Genomic DNA, 21,250 nt, shown 5'->3' with positions numbered 1-21,250 from the left:
GGATAGTGACCTGTGCTTGCACATAGGCTTCTTGGTGGCGGCAGCAGCAGCCTTAGCGTTTCATGCCCATCTTTGGGGTGTGCGCTGATAGCCACAGCTCGCGCCCATCTCTGGAGATCCTTTAAGCAGCGCTCTGAATCAGCTCTCCTCGTGCACCAGGAAACAAAGAGGCAAGAAAAGTCTCTTGCCTCTTCGGCAGGTCCAGACTTTTTCCCGGACTCCCTCCCGGCTAGCCGTGGCGCACTAACCCCCTGCAGGCTGTGTTCACGCAGCCAGTCCTCTCGCTGCGATCCGACTGAAGCCCGAGCCTCAGCTCCCAGACCCCGCCCATCCCGGTGGGAGAGCAGACGAGCCTCTCAGGCTGGTGAGTGCTGGTCGGCACCGATCCTCTGTGTGGGAATCTCTCCGCTTTGCCCTCCGCACCCCTGTTGCTGCGCTCTCCTCCGCGGGTCCGAAGCTTCCCCCCTCTGCCACCCACAGTCTCCGCCCGCGAAGGGGCTTCTAGTGTGTGGAAACCTTTCCTCCTTCATGGCTCCCTCCCACTGGTGCAGGTCCAGTCCCTATTCTTTTGTCTCTGTTTTTTCTTTTTTCTTTTTTTGCCCTACCTTGGTACGTGGGGAATTTCTTGCCTTTTAGGAGGTCTGAGGTCTTCTGCCAGCATTCAATAGGTGTTCTGTAGGAGTTGTTGCAAATGTAGATGCATTTCTGATGTATCTGTGGGAAGGAAGGTGATCTCTGTGTCTTACTATTTACCATTTTGAAGCTCCTCCCTCAACCACATTTTAAACAGCCCTAGGGAAGTCTCTTTAGGGGAACCATGTACCCTCTGCTTCTGAATGGCATCTCACACATCATTGGAAGGCATTTCCTACTGTGCCCCAGAGATGTGTGCACTAGGACATTCTTCAGGCCTTTCCCATCAGGCCTCTGTGCCGTGCACTGCTGGGACCTTCCTTGTGGCTCTCCCACCAGGCTGCTGTGCCCTTGGGGTACGCTTCAAAACCAAAACAGTATGAAACAAGGCTGAGAGGGAAGAAACAGAGCCAGCACCTTGCAAGAAAGGGCTGCATTTAAGCACTGCACTGATGTAAGTATGATAGTGGGTGGTTTTGTAACTTTATAGCTTTATTACAGGTTTTACCCACTGTCTGAAAATAGAGCTTTCCTATGAAACCTTTCAGAAGCCAAAATGGCATAAAGTTAAAAGAGCAATCACCTGTTTTCATAAAAGTGAAAATCCTTCTCAGATTTCTTTCTTAGCGAAAGCAGGTGCTAATGTAGGTCTTTTGTAAAAGCAAAGTGACATAAAGCGAAATCTGAAAAAGTGGGGGATACCTGTATTGTGTCCCAAAGGGACCCAGAATTACTCAGGATGTAAGTACTTCTGCCTTCATGAGCTCCTCCCTCCAAAAAATATTAATTACATTTACATTAATTATGCTATTACATTACTTGTAATATTAATTACAATTACATTTACATTCATGACTGAATTCATATATAGAAAAATATGTTAATATTATATTAATATTATATTTTAAACCATCTTCTTTTTTTTTTTTTTTTTTTTTTGCGGTGCGCGGGCCTGTCACTGCTGTGGCCTCTCCCGTTGCAGAGCACAGGCTCCAGACGCGCAGGCTCAGCGGCCATGGCTCACGGGCCCAGCCGCTCCGCGGCATGTGGGATCTTCCCAGACCGGGGCACGAACCCGTGTCCCCTGCATCGGCAGGCGGACTCTCAACCACTGCGCCACCAGGGAAGCCCAAACCATCTTCTTTGACTCAAAAGGTTTTCTGTTTTGTTTCTGATTTTAGAAGAAACTAAATGATTTTCAGGGACCCCTAAAAGTGTCTTGGACCTTTTTTAAACCAGATATTTTGGGCATGCATTCTATAGATAAACACAAAATCCAAGGTAATATCCTTGTTGAAGAACTACCAGAAAAGTGGTGAATTCTTATATGGCTGTTAAAAGCATGCCATGAGTCCCACATCTTGGTAGGTCTCCCTGCTCTCTGTATGTGATTAACCTCATATGTTGCTGTTTCATATGCTGTTTCATATTCATATGTATGTGCAGATAAACTGCAAGAGAATAAGAACTTCAGATCATTGCACACTGTCTAGCCTAAATTTTGACACAAACTTACTGATAATGGCTTCTAAGTTGTGCCGTATCTTTAGCAATGTTATAAGTGGTTTCAGGCCTTTTCCAGATATGAGGGGGACAAATAACTAAATTTTAATAAACAACAACTAATATAACTGAAACCACTCCTTCCAGCTCAGGCCTTTAGAAGGTGGTCTTCTTGACTGCTGCCTTGGGCATGGTCTCTCAAGGTGGTCACTAATGACCCCTGGACCTACTCTCCCTACCCCCATGGTCTCTCCTGCCTGGGGGTCACCCCCAATGGTTTGTCATTGTGCCTCTGACCGCTTTTTGTGGAATCAGTAGTCCATGAACACTACAGAAAAATACCTGGAGTTCTTGCCAGTAAGAAGCTGATTCTCACAGGCTGCTTCATGCGGACAGCAGTCTCATCTGTCCTGCGAGGTGCTCAGAGGGCATGTATTTGCTGAAGGTTTAAGCACAGTATAAACAAAAGGAAAAAACTGACTAATATTGTTGATGACATATTCCCTAACAAATTAACCTAGCGGGGATTTCATCCAACAACAAAGATGTTCTCAGCGGCTGAGAACAAAGGAAGTGTGAAGGGAAGGAGAGGGCTCCTGCCTAGGAGCCTTGGAGCTGGTTGGGACACCCTGGGGGGCTTCAGTCCTGATGCCACTGGGTGATATGTGGAGGACAGTGCTTTCCAGGCATGACAGTGCTCTTTCAAATTGATGGCAGTGACTTAAGTGAAATATTTTTAAAAGCCAATTTACCTTCAAATGGGAGAATGTTGCCCCATAGTTTTTTTTTTTTTTTAATTGAAGCATAATTCATTTACAACGTTGTGTTAGTTTCAGGTGTACAGCAAAGTGATTCAGTTATACTTACATATATATCTATTTTTTTCAGATTCTTTTCCCTTATAGGTTATTACAAAATATTGAGTATAGTTCCCTGTGCTATAACAGTAGGTTCTTGTTGGTTATCTATTTTCTCTATGGTAGTGATAGTTGTATGTTTTGTCCCCCTCAGTCCTGTTTCACTGAATCCTGGGGGACGAGTTAGTCCAGTGGTGAAGTAGACACAGCTAAGTTTGGGATTAGATGTGATGACCTGTTTTTGTTTCGTCCCAAGTTTGCTTGTCATTCAGGTAATAATTGGTTTTTCAATGTGAAAGAAACAAATCCTGAATGTTTTCAAAATCATGGTGAAGAGTACCTGTTCTGTGGGCTTTGTGCTACGTTCCACGGCCCTCGAGTTCAGCCCACCCTGGACCCTGCCATGGGGCTGCACCTGTGCTGCAGGAAGGCCAGTCTGTGGTTTCACTTCTCTTTTCCTGTTTCTAGGGTCTGGACTTCGCTGGGTTCACCGCACACATGTTTGCTGGGATTTGCTTCGTTCTCTTGTTCTCCTTTCCACTCCTCAGACTACTTTACTGGAACAAAAAGCTGTATAACAAGGAACCCAGTGAGATTGTTGGTGAGTGGAAGTACCTCCTCATATATCCTCAGAGTTTACTGCCACGATACTATTTTTTCTGGGGGAAGTTGCCACGAAAATTTAAGAGGTTACTCACCTGTAAAATATCAGGGAAGCATAAGTCGTTGGGATGCTGCACACCAGCATGTCCCTGTCTGCCTCCTGGTACGCAGTGTGCTTTCAGGGGCTTTAAATCCATGAGCTGTGCCTCTTTAGTTTTCTATAGAGTGAAATGTGGGAAGCAATGTCCACTGTATACAGGTTGCATGTCATGACAGCATTAAACCACGTGTATACAATACAAATAGCATAGCATATAGACTGTACTAATATGTTGTAGTTTGAAACTAAATGTGATTACAAAAATGGCAGCATAATCCAGCACAGGGGATATAATACTGTGTCAATCAAGATCATATTGGTGAGGCAGTGACCAGGAGGAATAGGGCTCGTGGCCATCTTATGGTTTTGCATTTTCCTTACTTAAAGTTTTTAGTAGATGTTTTATTGAGAGCATTACTGGTCAGGATAGATTAGAAGCAATAGACTATTTGGGAAACAGCCAGCCTCTTCTTGGCCAGGCCCTGTGCAAGACACTGTGCAGGTTGCCTTTTTAACAGAGGGGACCACTACAAATGATTCCATTTCTTCTCTGTTTTGAAGAAAATTTTAATCAACGTTTGCTTTTTATTTTAAAATAGATATTTCTTGCAATGAGGTACCTTGATCCATGTTTCTCACTGACCAGTGTATTAATTTGCTAGGGCTGCTACAACAAAGTACCACAGACTGGGTGGCTTAAACAAAAGACGGTTTATTTCCATAGAAGTTAAGGTGGCTTAATAAGCCTCTTATTGTGGCTCATAGTTCTGGGGCTGGAAGTCCAAAATCATGGGTTGGTTGGCTGTGAGGAAGGATCTGTTCCAGGCCTGTCTCCTTAGCTTTTAGATGGCTGTATTCATGTTCATATGGCATTCTCGCTGTGTGTGTCTGTGTACACATTTCTCCATTTGTAAGCACACCAGTCCTCTTGGATTTGGGGCTATTCTAATGACCTCACCTTAGCTAATTATATCTGCAATGACACTATTTTCAAATAAGGTCACATTCTGATGTACCGGGGGTTAGGACTTTAACACATGAACTTTGGGGGGACACTACTCAACCCATAGCAACAAGTTAGAGGCGTTCAGAATGTTTTATCATCAACTAGTATATGTAAAGTGTGGTAACAATAATTAAGTTTAGATTTCTAATGGAAAGGATCATACCAATGGATAGCTAAGGAGACTATAATCAATTACAATTGATTATAATACAATTATACAATACAACTATACAATACAATACAATACAATACAACTATAATACAATTACAATACAACAATCAATCTGTCTCTAGAAGCTTGTGTGGGCACAGCTGCACCTCTCCCCAACATCCCTCAACCGCCCTGGTGATCAGAATGACTTGGGAACGAGTGTTATATATACAGGTTACCAGGCCCACCCCCAGGAAATCTATGCTGTGTATAAGCTCTTCTGGAGAGTCTTATCTTGAGATTAATTTAGATATACTGATTTGGAAGTATAGAAACAAATCTGTGTAATTGTCTCCTCCACTCTTCCAGAGAAAGGAGCTGAGGAAAACTTTGAGGGAAGGGGGAGGGGATGGTTGGGACATGGATAATGCTGAAACCCTATGGCAATGCCAAGACAGGCTGTAAATCAGCACATGGCGAGCTGTGCAGAGCCAGAGCAATCACTCTGAGCCACTGTTGGGTACAGGGGTCTCCAATTTTGGGGTGCTTGGTATAACTACAGATTACTAAGCCCTACCCCAGAGATTTGGGTTCAGCAGGTCTTTGGGGTGGAGAGAGCATCTGTCAGATGCTTGGTTATGCTGCAGTAAAAAGTAACCTTGAAATCTCAGTGACTCTTCCTCACTTTGGCCTCATGCCCACTGTGGGCTGGCAGTGCCTTCCTGGTCAATAGTTCTCAGAGCCCTGAGCTGCTGGTCATCAGACAGAGAGAACCACATGTTCCACTCTGCCACTGAATGACACAGCTCATCCTGAGTGTCACCAGGCCTCAGTTTTCACCCTGTCACCTGTTGCAGGGGCCAGGATGAGTCAGCCTGCCAAGTGATCAGAATGGGAGAGAACGACTTATTTGTTGAAAAGCACAAATAATAACCAGAGTCTGCCCCTCTGGTCACCAAATATCAACTCATGCTGCTTCTTCCTAATATTTTGTATAGAATTTTTATATCTTTGTACAGTAGGGATATTGGTGTGTAGTGTCTTCTCTTGAAATGTCTACTTTTGCTGTCCTCGAAGGATGAATATAGGAGTATACCCTCCTCTTCAGTTTTTGGGAAGAGATGGTGTAAAATTGCTACTACTTTTTTCCTTAAATGTTTGCCAGGATATTTAAAGGCTTGGACCTCCCTCCCTCCCTCCCTCCCTTCCTTTCTTTCCTTCCTTCTAGTTTTTAACTACATATTCAAATTACTTAATAGATATAGGGCTAGCTATCAAGGTTATCTATTTCTTCTTGAGTGCTCACTTGTGGTTTATGTCTTTAAAGGAATTTGTCCATCGTACCTCAATTGTTAAAAGAATTATTCTAAAACTGTTCATAATAGTTTTTCATTATCCCTTTAATGGCTATAGAACTTTTAAAATTGAAGTATAGTTGATTTGCAATATTGTGTTAGTTTTAGGTGTACAACAAAGTAATTCAGTTATATATATATATTTTTTCAGATTATTTTCTATTAGGTTATTATAAGATATTGAGTATAGTTCCCTGTGTTATACTGTAAATCCTTGTTGCTTATCTGTTTTATGCATCATAGTTTGTATCCATTAATCCCATCCTCCTAATTTATGCCTCCCTTTCCTTTTCCCCTTTGCTAAACACGTTTATTTTCTATGTCTGTGAGTCTGTTTCTGTTTTGTATATAGATTAATTTGTGTTATTTTTTAGATTCCAAATATAAGTGATATCCTATAATACTTGTCTTTCTTTGTCTGACTTACTTCACTTAGTATGATATTCTCTATGTCCATGTTGCATGTTGCTGCTAATGGCAATATTTCATTCTTTTTATGGCTGAGTAATATTCCATCGTATATATACACCACATCTTCCAACCAATCATCTATGGATGGGCACTTGGATTGTTTCCATGTCTTGGTTACTGGAAACGGTGTTCCTGTGAACATTTGACTGTATGTATCTTTTTGAATTAGAATTTTCATCTTTTCTGGATATGTGCCCAAGTGTGGAATTGCTGGATCATATGGTAACCTAATTTTTGGTTTTTCAAGGAAACTCCATAATGTTCTCCACAGTGGCTGCACCAATCTACATTCCCACCAACAGTATAGGAGGATTCCCTTTTCTCCACACCCTCTCCAGCATTTATTATTTGCAGACATTTTAATGATGGCCATTCTGACTGGTGTGAGGTGGAACATCATTGTAGTTTTGATTTGCATTTCTCTAATAATTAGTGATACTGAGCATCATTTCATGTGCCTAATGGCCATCTGTGTGCCTTCTTTGGAGAAATACCTATTTAGATCTTCTGCCATTTTTTTTTTTACATCATTATTGGAGTATAATTGCTTTACAATGGTGTGTTAGTTTCTGCTTTATAACAAAGTGAATCAGTTATGCATATACATATGTTCCCATATCTCTTCCCTCTTGCGTCTCCCTCCCTCCCATCCTCCCTATCCCACCCCTCTAAGTGGTCACAAAGCACTGAGCTGATCTCCCTGTGCTATGCGGCGGCTTCCCACTAGCTATCTATTTTATGTTTGGTAGTGAATATAAGTCCATGCCACTCTCTCACTTTGTCAGAGCTTACCATTCCCCATCCCCATATCCTCAAGTCCATTCTCTAGTAGGTCTGTGTCTTTATTCCTGTCTTACCCCTAGGTTCTTCATGACATACATTTTTTCTTAAATTCCATATATATGTGTTAGTATACGACATTTGTCTTTCTCTTTCTGACTTACTTCACTCAGTATGACAAACGCTAGGTCCATCCACCTCATTATAAATAGCCCAATATCATTTATTTTTATGGCTGAGTAATATTCCATTGTATATATGTGCCAAATCTTCTTTATCCATTCATCCGATGATGGACTCTTAGGTTGTTTCCATCTCCTGGCTATTGTAAATAGAGCTGCAATGAACAATTTGGTACATGACTCCTTTTGAACTATGGTTTTCTCAGGGCATATGCCCAGTAGTGGGATTGCTGGGTCATATGGTAGTTCTATTTGTAGTTGTTTAAGGAACCTCCATATTGTTCTCCATAATGGCTGTACCAATTCACATTCCCACCAGCAGTTCAAGAGTGTTCCCTTTACTCCACACCCTCTCCAGCATTTATTGTTTCCAGATTTTTTGATGATGGCCATTCTGACTGGTGTGAGATATCTCATTGTAATTTTGATTTGCATTTCTCTAATGATTAATGATGTTGAGCATTCTTTCATGTGTTTGTTGGCAGTCTGTATATCTTCTTTGGAGAAATGTCTACTTAGGTCTTCTGCCCATTTTGGGACTGGGTTGTTTGCTTTTTCTTATTGAGCTGAATGAGCTGCTTGTAAATTTTGGAGATGAATCCTTTGAGGGTTGCTTCATTTGCAAATATTTTCTCCCATACTGAGGGTTGTCTTTTGGTATTGTTTATGGTTTCCTTTGTTGTGCAAAAGCTTTGAAGTTTCATTAGGTCCCATTTGTTTATTTTTCTTTTTATTTCCATTTCTCTAGGAGGTGGGTCAAAAAGGATTTTGCTGTGATTTATGTCATAGAGTGTTCTGCCTATGTTTTCCTCTAAGAGTTTGACAGTTTCTGGTCTTACATTTAGGTCTTTAATCCATTTTGAGCTTATTTTTGTATGTGGTGTTAGGGAGTGATCTAATTTCATACTTTTACATGTACCTGTCCAGTTTTCCCAGCACCACTTATTGAAGAGGCTGTCCTTTCTCCACTGTACATTCCTGCCTCCTTTATCAAAGATAAGGCGACCATATGTGCGTGGGTTTATCTCTGGGCTTTCTATCCTGTTCCACTGGTCTATCTTTCTGTTTTTGTGCCAGTACCATACTGTCTTGATTACTGTAGCTTTGTAGTATAGTCTGAAGTCCGGGAGCCTGATTCCTCCAGCTCCGTTTTTCTTTATCAAGATTGCTTTGGCCATTCGGGGTCTTTTGTGTTTCCATACAAATTGTGAAATTTTTTGTTCTAGTTCTGTGAAAAATGCCAGTGGTAGTTTGATAGGGATTACATTGAATCTGTAGATTGCTTTGGGTAGTAGAGTCATTTTCACAACGTTGATTCTTCCAATCCAAGAAAATGGTATATCTCTCCACTGATTTGTATCATCTTTAATTTCTTTCATCAGTGTCTTATAATTTTCTGCATACAGGTCTTTGGTGTCCTTAGGTAGGTTTATTCCTAGATATTTTATTCTTTTTGTTGCAGTGGTAAATGGGAGTGTTTTCTTGATTTCACTTTCAGATTTTTCATCATTAGTGTATAAGAATGCAAGACATTTCTGTGCCTTAATTTTGTATCCTGCTACTTTACCAAATTCATTGATTAGCTCTAGTAGTTTTCTGGTAGCATCTTTAGGATTCTCTATGTATAGTATCATGTCATCTGCAAACAGTGACAGCTTTACTTCTTCTTTTCCAATTTGGATTCCTTTTATTTCCTTTTCTTCTCTGATTGCTGTGGCTAAAACTTCCAGAACTATGTTGAATAAGAGTGGTGAGAGTGGGCAACCTTGTCTTGTTCCTGACCTTAGTTGAAATGCTTTCAGTTTTTCAACATTGAGGATGATGTTGGCTGTGGGTTTGTCATATATGGCCTTATTATGTTGAAGAAAGTTCCCTCTGTGTCTAGTTTCTGGAGGGTTTTTAGCATAAATGGGTGTTTAATTCTGTCAAAAGCTTTCCCTGCATCTATTGAGATGAGAATTGTTTCTCTCCTTCAATTTGTTAATATGGTGTGTCACATTGATTGATTTGCGTATATTGAAGAATCCTTGCATTCCTGTAATAAACCCCACTTGATCATGGTGTATGATCCTTTTAGTGTGTTGTTGGATTCTGTATGCTAGTATTATTTGAGGATTTTTGCATCTTTGTTCATCAGTGATATTGGCCTGTAATTTTCTTTCTTTGTGACATCCTTGTCTGGTTTTGGTATCAGGGTAATGGTGGCCTCGTAGAATGAGTTTGGGAGCGTTCCTCCCTTGCTATATTTTGGAAGAGTTTGAGAAGGATAGGTGTTCGCTCTTCTCTAAATGTTTGATAGAATTCACCTGTGAAGCCATCAAGTCCTGGGCTTTTGTTTGTTGGACGTTTTTTTTTTTTTTTTCCGGTACGCAGGCCTCTCACTGCTGTAGTCTCTCCTGTTGCAGACACAGGCTCCAGATGCACAGGCCAAGCGGCCATGGCTCATGGGCCCAGCCCCTCCACATCACGTGGGATCCTCCCCGACCGGGACATGAACCCACGCCCCCTGCCTCGGCAGGCGGACTCGCAACCACTGTGCTACCAGGGAAGCCCCTGTTGGAAGATTTTAAATCACAGTTTCAATTTCAGTGCTTGTGATTGGTCTGTTCATATATTCTATTTCTTCCTGATTCAGTCTTGGCAAGTTGTGCTTTTCTAAGAATTTGTGCATTTCTTCCAGGTTGTTCATTTTATTGGCATAGAGTTGCTTGTAGTAATCTCCCATGATCTTTTGTATTTCTGCAGTGTCAGTTGTTACTTCTCCTTTTTCATTTCTAATTCTATTGATTTGAGTCTTCTCCCTTTTTTTCTTGATGAGTCTGGCTAATGGCTTATCAATTTTGTTTATCTACTCAAAGAACCAGCTTTTAGTTTTATTGATTTTTGCTATCATTTCCTTCATTTATTTTTCATTTGTTTCTGATCTGACCTTTATGATTTCTTTCCTTCTGCTAACTTTGGGAGGTTTTTTTGTTCTTCTTTCTCTAATTGCTTTAGGTGCAAGGTTAGGGTGTGTATTCGAGATGTTTCTGGTTTCTTAAGGTAGGATGGTATTGCTAAAAACTTCCCTCTTAGAACTGCTTTTGCTGCATCCCATAGATTTTGAGTCGTCCTGTCTCCATTGTCCTTTGTTTCTAGGTATTTTTTGATTTCCTCTTTGATTTCTTCAGTGATCACTTTGTTATCAAGTAGTGTATTGTTTGCCCTCCATGTGTTTGTATTTTTTACAGATCTTTTCCTGTAATTGATATCTAGTCTCATAGCATTGTGGTTGGAAAAGATACTTGATACAATTTCAATTTTCTTAAATTTACCAAGGCTTGATTTGTGACCCAAGATATGATCTATCCTGGAGAATGTTCCATGGGCACTTGAGAAAAATGTGTATTTTGTTGTTTTTGGATGGAGTGTCCTATAAATATCAATTAAGTCCATCTTGTTTAATGTATCGTTTAAAGCTTGTGTTCCCTTATTTATTTTCATTTTGGATGATCTGTCCATTGGTGAAAGTGGGGTGGTAAAGTCCCGAACTACGAATGTGTTACTGTTGATTTCCCCTTTTATGGCTGTTAGTACTTGCCTTATGTATTGAGGTGCTCCTATGTTGGGTGCATAAATATTTACAATTGTTATATCTTCTTCTTGGATTGATCCATTGATCATTATATAGTGTCCTTCTTTGTCTCTTCTAATAGTCGTTATTTTAAAGTCTATTTTGTTTGATATAAATATTACTACACCAGCTTTCTTTTGGTTTCCATTTGCATGCAATATCTTTTTCCATGCCCTCACTTTCAATCTGTATGTGTCTCTAGGTCTGAAGTGGGTCTCTTGTCGACAGCAAATATACGGGTCTTGTTTTTGTATCCATTCAGCCAATCTGTGTCTTTTGGTAGAAGCATTTAATCCATTTGCATTTAAGGTAATTATCATTATGTATGTTCCTATTCCCATTTTCTTAATTGTTTTTGGTTTGTTATTATAGGTCTTTTCCTTCTCTTGTGTTTCTTGCCTAGAGAAGATCCTTTAGCATTTGTCATAAAGCTGGTTTGGTGGTGCTGAACTCTCTCAGCTTTAGCTTATCTCTAAAGGTTTTAATTTCTCCATCAAATCTGAATGAGATGTTTGCTGGGTAGAGTAATCTTGGTGGTAGGTTTTTCTCCTTCATCACTTTAACTATGTCCTTCCAGTCTCTTCTGGCTTGAAGAGTTTTTGCTGAAAGGTCAGTTGTTAACTTTATGGGGATTCCCTTGTGTGTTATTTGTTGTTTTCCCCTTGCTGCTTTTAATATGTTTTCTTTGATTTAATTTTTGACAGTTTGATTAATATGTGTCTTGGCATGTTTCTCCTTGGATTTATCCTGTATGGGACTCTCTGTGCTTCCTGGACTTGATTAACTACTTCCTTTCCCATATTAGGGAAGTTTTCAACTATAATCTCTTCAAATATTTTCTCAGTTCCTTTCTTTTTCTCTTCTTCTGCAACCCCTATAATTCGAATGTTGGTGCATTTAATGTTGTCGCAGTGGTCTCTGAGACTGTCCTCAGTTCTCTTCATTCTTTTTTCTTTATTCTGCTCTGCAGTAGTTATTTCCACCATTTTATCTTCAAGGTCACTTATCCGTTCTTCTGCTTGTTATTCTGCTATTGACCCCTTGTAGAGTATTTTTAATTTCATTTATTGTGTTGTTCCTCATTGCTTGTTTCATCTTTAGTTCTTCTAGGTCCTTGTTAAATGTTTCTTGCATGTTGTCTATTCTATTTCCAAGATTTTGGGTCATCTTTACTATCATTATTCTGAATTCTTTTTCAGGTAGACTGCCTATTTCCTCTTCATTTGTTAGGTCTGGTGGGTTTTTAATCTTGCTCCTTCATCTGCTGCATGTTTTTCTGTCTTCTCATTTTGCTTATCTTACTGTGTTTGGGGTCTCCTTTTTGCAGGCTGCAGGTTCGTAGTTCCCATTGTTTTTGGTGTCTGTCCCCAGTGACTAAAGTTTGTTCAGTGCGTTGTGTAGGCTTCCTGGTGGAGGGGACTAGTGCCTATGTTCTGGTGCTGAGGCTGGATCTTGTCTTTCCGGTGGGCAGGTCCACGTGTGGTGGTGTGTTTTGGCATGTCTGTGGGCTTATTATGATTTTAGGGAACCTCTCTGCTAATGGGTGGGGTTGTGTTCCTGTCTTGCTAGTTGTTTGGCATAGGGTGTCCCACAGTGTAGCTTGCTGGTCATTGAGTGAAGCTGGGTGTTTGTGTTGAGATGGAGATCTCTGGGAGATTTTCACTGTTTGATATTACATGGAGCTGGGAGGTCTCTTGTGCACCAGTGTCCTGAAGTTGGCTCTCCCACCTCAGAGGCACAGCACTGACTCCTGGCTGTCGCACCAAGAGCCTTTCATTCACACGGCTCAGAATAAAAGGGAGAAAAAGTAGAAAGAAATAATGAAAAAGGATAAAAGAATATAAAATATAGGGAGGTAAAATAAAATAAAGTTATTAAAATAAAAAATAATTATTAAGAAAATAAAATTTTTTTAAGTAAAAAAAAAAGAAAATGGATGGATAGAACCCTAGGACAAATGGTGGAAGCAAAGCTAACAGACAAAATCTCACAGAGAAGCATACACATACACACTCACAAAAAGGGGAAAAGGGGAAAAAGTAATAATTCTTGCTCTCAAAGCCCACTTTCTCAATTTGGGATGATTCGTTGTCTATTCATGTACAAGATTCAGGGTACATCAAGTTGATTGTGGAGATTTAATTCACTGCTCCTGAGGCTGCTGGGAGAGATTTCCCTTTCTCTTCTTTGTTCGCACAGCTCCTGGGGTTCAGCTTTGGATTTGGCCCCGCCTCGGCGTGTAGGTCGCCAGAGGGCATCTGTTCTTCACTCAGACAGGACGTGGTTAAAGAAGCCATTGATTTGGGGGCTCTGGCTCACTCATGCCAGGCGGAGGGAGGGGTTCGGAGTGTGGGGCAAGCCTGCAGCGCTTCTGCCAATTTTTTGATTGGCTTGTTTGATATTGGGTTGTATGAGCTGTTTGTATATTTTGGATTAATATCTCTTGTCAGTTGCACCATTTGCAAATATTTTCCCCCATTCTGTAGGTTGTCTTTCATTTTGTTGATAGTTTCCTTTGCTGTGCAAAAGCTTTTATGTTTGGTTAGGTCCCATTTGTTTATCTTTGCTTTTATTTCTTTTCCTTGGTAAACTGATTTAAGAAAATATTGCTATGATTTATGTCCAAGAAGTTTTACCTATGTTCTCTTCTAGCAGTTTACGGTGTCATGTCTTATATTTAGGTCTTTAAACCATTTTGAGTGTATTTCTGTGTATGGTGTGAAGGAGTGTTCTAATTTCATTGATTTACATGAGGATGTCCAGCTTTCCCAACACCACTTGCTGAAGAGACTGTCTTTTCTCCATTGCATATTCTTGCCTCTTTTGTTGTAGATTAACTGACAATAGGTGTTTGGGCTTATTTCTGGGCTCTCTATTCTGTTCCATTCATCTATGTCTGTTTTTGTGCCAATATCATGCTGTTTTGATTACTGTAGCTTTGTAGTATTGTCTGAAGTCTGGGAGGCTTACATAATGGCTATAGAATTTTTGGTAAAGGAATCTCTCTCATTCCTGATATTGGATTTATGTCTTAACTTTTTTTCTGATTAGTCTGTCTAGAGGTTTATCAATGTTACTGATCTCACCAGCTTTTGATTATATAGATTTTTTCTACATTTTTTCTCTTTTAATGATTTATACTCTGATATTTATTATTTATTTTCTCCTGCTTACTTTGGATTTATTTATTTATTCTTCTTTTACTAGTTTCTTCATGCGAGGGTTGAGGTTATTCGTTTAAATATATCTTATTTTCTAGTATAGTTATTTAGTGCTCTAAATTTCCTTCTAAGTAGTGGTCTTCCACCAATTTTGATATGTTTTGTTCTACTTCCCTTCAATTCAAATTACTTTCTGATTTCCATTTTGATTTCTTCTTTGATCCTTGGATATTTTAGATGCATTTACCTACACCAAATTTAGGGATTTTTGCAGTTACCAAATTTAATTTCACAGTGGTCAGAGAATATATTTTGTAAAATTTGAATCCTTTTGAATTGATTGAAACCTGTTTTATGGTAGAATGTGGCCTATTCTCATAAATATTCTATTTGCACTAGAAAAGAATATGTATTTTGCTGTTGTTGGTTGGAGTTATGTCAATATGAACAATTAGGTCAAGTTGACTGATAATGTTATTCAGGTCATTCATATTCTTGCTGATTTTCTGCCCACTTGTCTATCAATTATTGAGAGGTGGATATAGAAATCTCTGACTAAGGCTGTGGATTTGTCTATTTATCTTTGCAATTATATGATTTTTTGCTTTACATATTTCAAAATTTTGTTACTAGGGTACATAAACATTTAGGGTTATTATGTCCTCTTGAAGAATTAACACCTTTATCATTATGAAGTACCCTTCCCTATCCATAGTAATATTCTTGCTCTGAAAACTAATTTGATCTTAATGTAGCAATTCCAGCTTTCTGTTAGTGTGGTATATTTTTATCATCCTTTTACTTTTAACCTTTTTGTGTCTTTATATTTAAAGTGCATTTCTTGCAAATAGCTTATAGTTGGGTCTTGCTTTTTTATCCAATCTAATAATCTGTCTTTTAATTGATATGTTTAGATCATTGATATTTAACTTGATTAGTGATATGGTTGAATTTAAGTGTATCATCATGTCACATTTTCTAATTGTGATTTTAGTTATAATTATATCACTAACTTCAAGTGATATTATACCACTTAACATAAAGGATAAGAATCTTATAGTAGTATAATTCTATTTCTCAACTCCTGGCCTAGGTGTCTTCCCCTGAGACTCCTGAATTAGAGCCAGGTGACCCTCCTCTAGGCTCCTGGTAGCCACCACCTCCTGTGAGAGAACACATCCCACATGGTAATGTCTTTGCCTGCTTGTAACATGTATACGGCAACCACAAGTAATGCCACAAGAGGGTGGTTGAGAAGCTTGGAAAGATAGGGGCTGGTGGTAATCAGAGAGGTAGAGATGAGACATCTGATGATGTGTCCTGGTCAGGGCTAGTCAGGCAAAGCAAGAGCTAAAACTTATACAGTGGGATCAGAGCTCACAATGGCACTCACCACTTGAGGATCTTGAGTCTTCCCTAAAGATCTTTGCAGGTCATGGGGAACAATGGGCTATTTGAAAGAATGAATCTATCTATCTATCTATCATCTGTTTTCTTAGGTGGATCAGCCTAGATAGGTAGAAGATAGGTAAATAGGAACATAGATTCCTTGTTTCCATATATCTAACTGTATTTATCTATAGATAGATAAATAGATATATAGATAGTTTCTATAGATGATAGATAGATAAATAGATAGATAGGGCAAACAGTGTTTTATGATTAACCAGGGTTGGGTTGTCAGGAAGTGGCTTCAGTCAAAGGTTACTGAGGAGCAGCAATCAGAATTAGGCAAATGTGAGGAGATGAAGCCTGGATAAGCTGGTGACCTGAGTCAGGAAGACGTGGATCCTGCAAGACCCACACCATCATATCCTGAACTGCTCTTGTGGCCTAGTACTGCCTTAGCTCATGTTCATTTATGATGTATCTTATTTCTCTGTCTAGCTTGTTGGAGGCCTATCTTATAACTTGTCAATTTATTCTTCTCCTTTAACATCTAGCATGGTGTCTGGCACCTATTACATGTTCAGTGCAGAAATGTAGAGGAGAATGACATTGATAAGACCAAAATGACATTTCAGGTTCATGTACCTGGAAGATTAATTATGTCATATAAGAACTAAGACAGTGAGGGAAGAGAGAGTTCTTGGGGGAAGATGGAATGTTTATCTGTGAATCTTGTAGCACGAGGTTCAGAGGGCAATATCAGGTAGCTGATTGGGTTCACAGTCTTAGAGCTCAGCAGAGACCGGGTGGGGAAATGGCAGAGGAGGTACAGAGGAAGCTTGGGAGCTGAGGAGTGGATGCTTGGCTAAACTGAGCTCTAGGTGCAGGCAGTGGACTCCCTTCTCTTGGACAAAATCGCTCTCAACCAAAATTTCCCATGATCGGTGATACATTTATTTTGTCCACAACTAGAAAATTGAAAGTGCACTACTTGAGCATTAACCCATGGGTTGATCTGAGGAGAGTAGCCTGTCCTGTTTGATTTGATGGGCTAGAGGGCAGCAAGGCTCTGGGTGTGCATGAGGGGCTGAAGGTGACGCTGGAGAAGACACCTGTGGAAAGGAGCCCTGGGGACCTGGAAGGCCAGATTCAGTTTCTGCTTCTCCAAACACAGAGGTGGAGAGGCTCCCACAGGCTGGCCCGGGAGCTGAGCTGAGCAATGCTCCTGTGTAGCTCTTCAAAATTGGTCAGCTGCTTGAGAGAGTGGCAGTCACTAATATGGCTTGAAAGAATGGCTAGAAAGTCTCTGATACTTTAGGGATGGGCTTTGAATGATATCCACTATATAACGAAGTTCAGAACATGGGATGAAATAATGGCACTCTCTGCAGCTTCTCTGAAGCTGCTGCACCACCTTGTCCCCCCATTCTTGTCCCAGTGCAGCATTTGTGTGTGTGTGTGTGTGTGTGTGTGTGTGTGTGTTCAGCATTTCAGAAACCTAATTCATATGTTTTTATCCTCTTCCTCCTCCTCTTCCTCCTTTTTATATTATCATAACCTCACAGGTTGTTTAATGAGGTGTGAATTATGGAGGTGTGAATTATGTTTATTGAGGGAATTATGGATCTGTTTCTCTGTAGAGGCTTTCAGGTTATACCCAAGTTTCTTCTGTTTTAGTAAGCTCCAAAGAATCAATATGTACTGAATGGAAGTACTTTACTTATCTTCATTCTAAAAACTTTTCATCTTTGAAAGGCTGACCCTTTAGAGAAAACCATGGTGGCATTTTCCTTGTCATTGAGCCCAGGCTTGTGCACTGCTTCACAGGTCTTGGGAGAATTGCCCTGCTTTGACTCTGCTCTGACCTAGTGTCAACTGATCTAATCCTGCTTGAAAGTGTGTGTTCTTTTAATTTCATCTTGAATTTTTAAGATATGTAGTATAGTGCATTGTACATGAGAAGTGATTCATGAAAATACTGTGCTTCCTTATATTCTTTTAGTGGATATTTTGAGAAATTTATGTAGTATCTTTAACAGTAAACTAGAGGTTAAAAGTAAAATTTCATAAGATATTCTAGTATTTTAGGAGCCAATGAATTGGCAATTCATTTTTCTCTTCTCTATCAGAAGAGGTTTAAATTCATTGATGGGTGAAAATTTGCCTCATTCTTTTAATTTCAGAAGTGCATAAAGTTGTCTACATTTCTCTCCTTTGTGTTCTTTCATAGACACAAGCTCAACTTGGGGGCCTGGTCAGGAGGGAGGGCTCTCCCCATCTCCTGCTATTACCAAATGCCCTACTGGGGAGACCAGGCACCACCTACTACACTTGTATTTCTGATGTGTATTAGATCTGTTTCAAAGATTGGGCAATGTCTGGATTTTGAACTGAGATCTGAACTACTGGCTCCAAGAAGTAATTTCTTGGGAGGGAAAAAGCTTGTTGGGTGCTAACTTTCATACGCCTATTCAAGAATTTATTCTTCACCCAAAGAGTTGAAATTATCTTTGCATCTACTGTAATTTTTAAAAGTCAGCTTTGTCTTCTGGTTCTCTCATAATAACATGAAAGCTAAGAAGCCACTGCTTTGGTTTGGTCCTTGGAGATCTGCATCACAGGTGTGTGTTTTCTGTTCTTGGAGGGTGCTGAGGGGAGTAGGTGCTGATGTCTGACATTGCAGGAGAATGAAGCCTTGGCTTTCCTTTCCTGCAGAACTGAAGCATGAGATCCATGTCTGGCGCCTTACTGCACAGCGCATCAGCCCAGCCAGCCGTGAGGAGACAGCGGTTCGAGGTCTACTCCTGGGGAAGGTGCTGGCACTGGAGCGCTTGCTGGCCCGAAGGCTGCACAGCTTCCACAGGTATCAAGTCAGGCCCTGCTCAGACCACTCTTGGTTTACAGCAGTGGTTTTTATCTTTACCAGTTATACTCAATGGTTGGATTGTATCAACAACCTATTTATGACCACCCTAAGAGTGTCCAAATGTCATGTGCAAAATGTGAGCTAAAGTGATTGTGAAGAGTACCCCATGGTACTGCGAAAGAGTAACACTAGCTGCATGCTACTAAGTAAGTTTTGGGTGCCATACACTGTGCTAAACCTGTTATGATGCAGCATTTTATTTAACTCTCACTTAGCTCTCTGGAATGTGTGCTGATATTAGCCCCAGCTTAAGGATGAGAAAACTGAGGCTCAGAGAAATTGAGCAACTTGCCCAGGGTTTTGCATCTAGGAAAGAGTGATGCCAGGAATTGAGTTCACACTCAACTACTGCCTGTCACACTTCACACCAAACACGTTGCATAATAAAAATTTAAAATATATATATATATATAACAAACTAATCTAACAAAATATTCTCCCAGTAGTTGATTTTCCAGGAGCTCAAAGAATACTAATTCCTGCTCAATTCATTTCTTGGAGTTTTTTTTTTTTTTGGCCACCTTATGGCATGTGGGAAATTAGTTCCCTGACTAGGGATTGAACCAGGGCCCCCTGCATTGGAAGCACAGAATCTTAACCACTAGACCACCAGAGAAGTCCCTTGAGTTTGTTTTTAATCAAAGCTGAGACCTAACAGTAACAGTGAGGTGCTGAGTTTTTCCTCCCCACTCTGATGAGGTGCTGAGTTCCAACCTGTCTTTACGCTGGAAGTACTGACAGAAAGAGCGAGAGCCTGCTCACTCCTCAGGGATGTGGAAGCATTCCTGCAGTAGGGTTGAGAACTGGGTGGAGATGAGAAGTCTGTCACGGCAAGGGGAAATGTGAGTTCTTGTGAAGGTAGTGAGAATGATCTTACATATTGCGGTTTGCTGAGACCAGCCCTGTGTTCCCAGAGAGCAGGCAAGCAGACTGAGGATAGGAGCTGGGCACAGTGCCAGTGCCAACCACTGAGGGCTGTCTAGTGTGGCTGTAGCCTGGTCTGAGAGTGGGGGGAGAAGGCCACAGGCAAGTATGTAGAGACTCACTCTGTCTAGAGATGTAGCCCAGTGTGAAGCACTGTCTCAGCATCCTCAGCTCCATCTCATCTCAGGACCTACCTGTATCCTGTGACGCTGGAGAAGCAGGACCTGGTACCCCCAGGCTACTGGAAGGCCCTGAGTTGCAGGCTGGGGACAGAGTGACCAACTTCAACAATAGGCATGGATCTTAAAAGGAAAAACTTTGTAAATTAAAGATGCAGGAGTAAATTGCCCTGAATGTATTTAATCTACTGGCCTTCAAGTTTCAACGTGTTCCATCTGGTATGGATGTTAAGACACAGTCAGTGTATCTCAGGGTTAAAATGTGAAGAATTCACCAAGTTTCCATCAACTCATCCTGTTTTGATCACAGAAAGGGAAACTGAGGCCCAGAGAGGGCAGTGGCTTTGTAAGGCCACACAGTCACTGGAAGCAGATAGTAATGAGGGTGATCTAAGGCATGTGCTAACTCTTCAGGTCCTGTTTCCACATTTTATTTTTAAAAATTGTCCTTAGAACCATTCAGTTGGGTCTGCTGTGATTTCCTTTAGGGTCTGTACTGGCTGTGTGGTCGACCTCCACTGACACTATGACACGTGAGTGCTCATGAAGACTAAATTCTCCACCACATAGCTTCTTTTTCCTAACTGGTGAGGGAGGAAATAAAGCAGAAAAGAAAAGATGAGTTGATAGGAAAGGTTAAAAAAGAACGGCAAGTTGGAACAAATAGAGGTGACAAATGGAAATAGAGATGGGCGGATACCATGACCAGAGGGGGAAGGAAGCAGACATAAGTGCTTCAAAGTAGATTTCCAATTGATAAAAATCACCACTAAAGCGAGTGGCATTTCTTTTACTGTTTTTTTCCTTTAATTAAATTATAAATATAACACATCCTCATTTTGAAAAAAGATTCAGAAAATTAATAAGTAAAAAGAGGAAAACCAAGGTGGCTTACTGTCTCATTCCCCTGTTGACATTCTGGCCAGTGTTCTTCTGACGTTTCCTGTGCTATGCTCGCACATGCCTCGTTGAACCGTCCGGTCATTTCATGTATTACTTTTCCTTGGGAATCTAGAATGAGCATCTTTTCCAATTCATGAACCCAGTTCTACCAGGCTCCTTACACCACGAGACCTGCCCCATTCTGTGGCCGCACCTGGCGTCACACTGTGGACGGCGTCCAGGCCAGGGGACCATGCTGTGTGCCACTGCTGAATGCCACCTTGCTGGCCTCACCGCTCGATGCCACCAGGAAAATGATGTCTGCCCTTTTCTCTTTTAGACAGATCTCACAGGAAGATAAAAATTGGGAGACCAATATCCAGGAGCTACAAAGAAAGGTATTGTGGTTTCTTTTCTCAGGGATTCCTTGAAGAACAGAGTAGATTCCTTTTCCTTACTTCATGTGAAGTTGCAACTGAAAGTCATCTTTCTTTTATTCCTGTAGTTGTACACAAGACATAAGTTATTTCCAGGA

The 21,250-nt window shown here is 40.6% G+C and overlaps 1 protein-coding gene across 4 annotated transcripts in view; it reads left to right on the top strand.

Moving 5' to 3' along the window:
• The window catches only part of OCA2 (OCA2 melanosomal transmembrane protein), a 276,122-nt gene that overhangs the window by 131,589 nt on the left and 123,283 nt on the right, over positions 1–21,250 (top strand). For all 4 annotated transcript variants that reach the window (XM_032638526.1, XM_032638523.1, XM_032638525.1 and 1 more), the window contains exons 15-17: positions 3,462–3,594; positions 18,520–18,667; positions 21,056–21,113. In XM_032638526.1, the coding sequence (XP_032494417.1) occupies positions 3,462–3,594; positions 18,520–18,667; positions 21,056–21,113 (339 nt within the window). The remainder of the gene's footprint in view (positions 1–3,461; positions 3,595–18,519; positions 18,668–21,055; positions 21,114–21,250) is intronic.

This window comes from Phocoena sinus, chromosome 7 (genome assembly GCF_008692025.1).
Source record: "Phocoena sinus isolate mPhoSin1 chromosome 7, mPhoSin1.pri, whole genome shotgun sequence".
NCBI lineage: Eukaryota > Metazoa > Chordata > Mammalia > Artiodactyla > Phocoenidae > Phocoena > Phocoena sinus.
The sequence above is the reverse complement of the archived record's forward strand: the minus strand, read 5'-3'. Positions and strand labels throughout refer to the sequence as shown.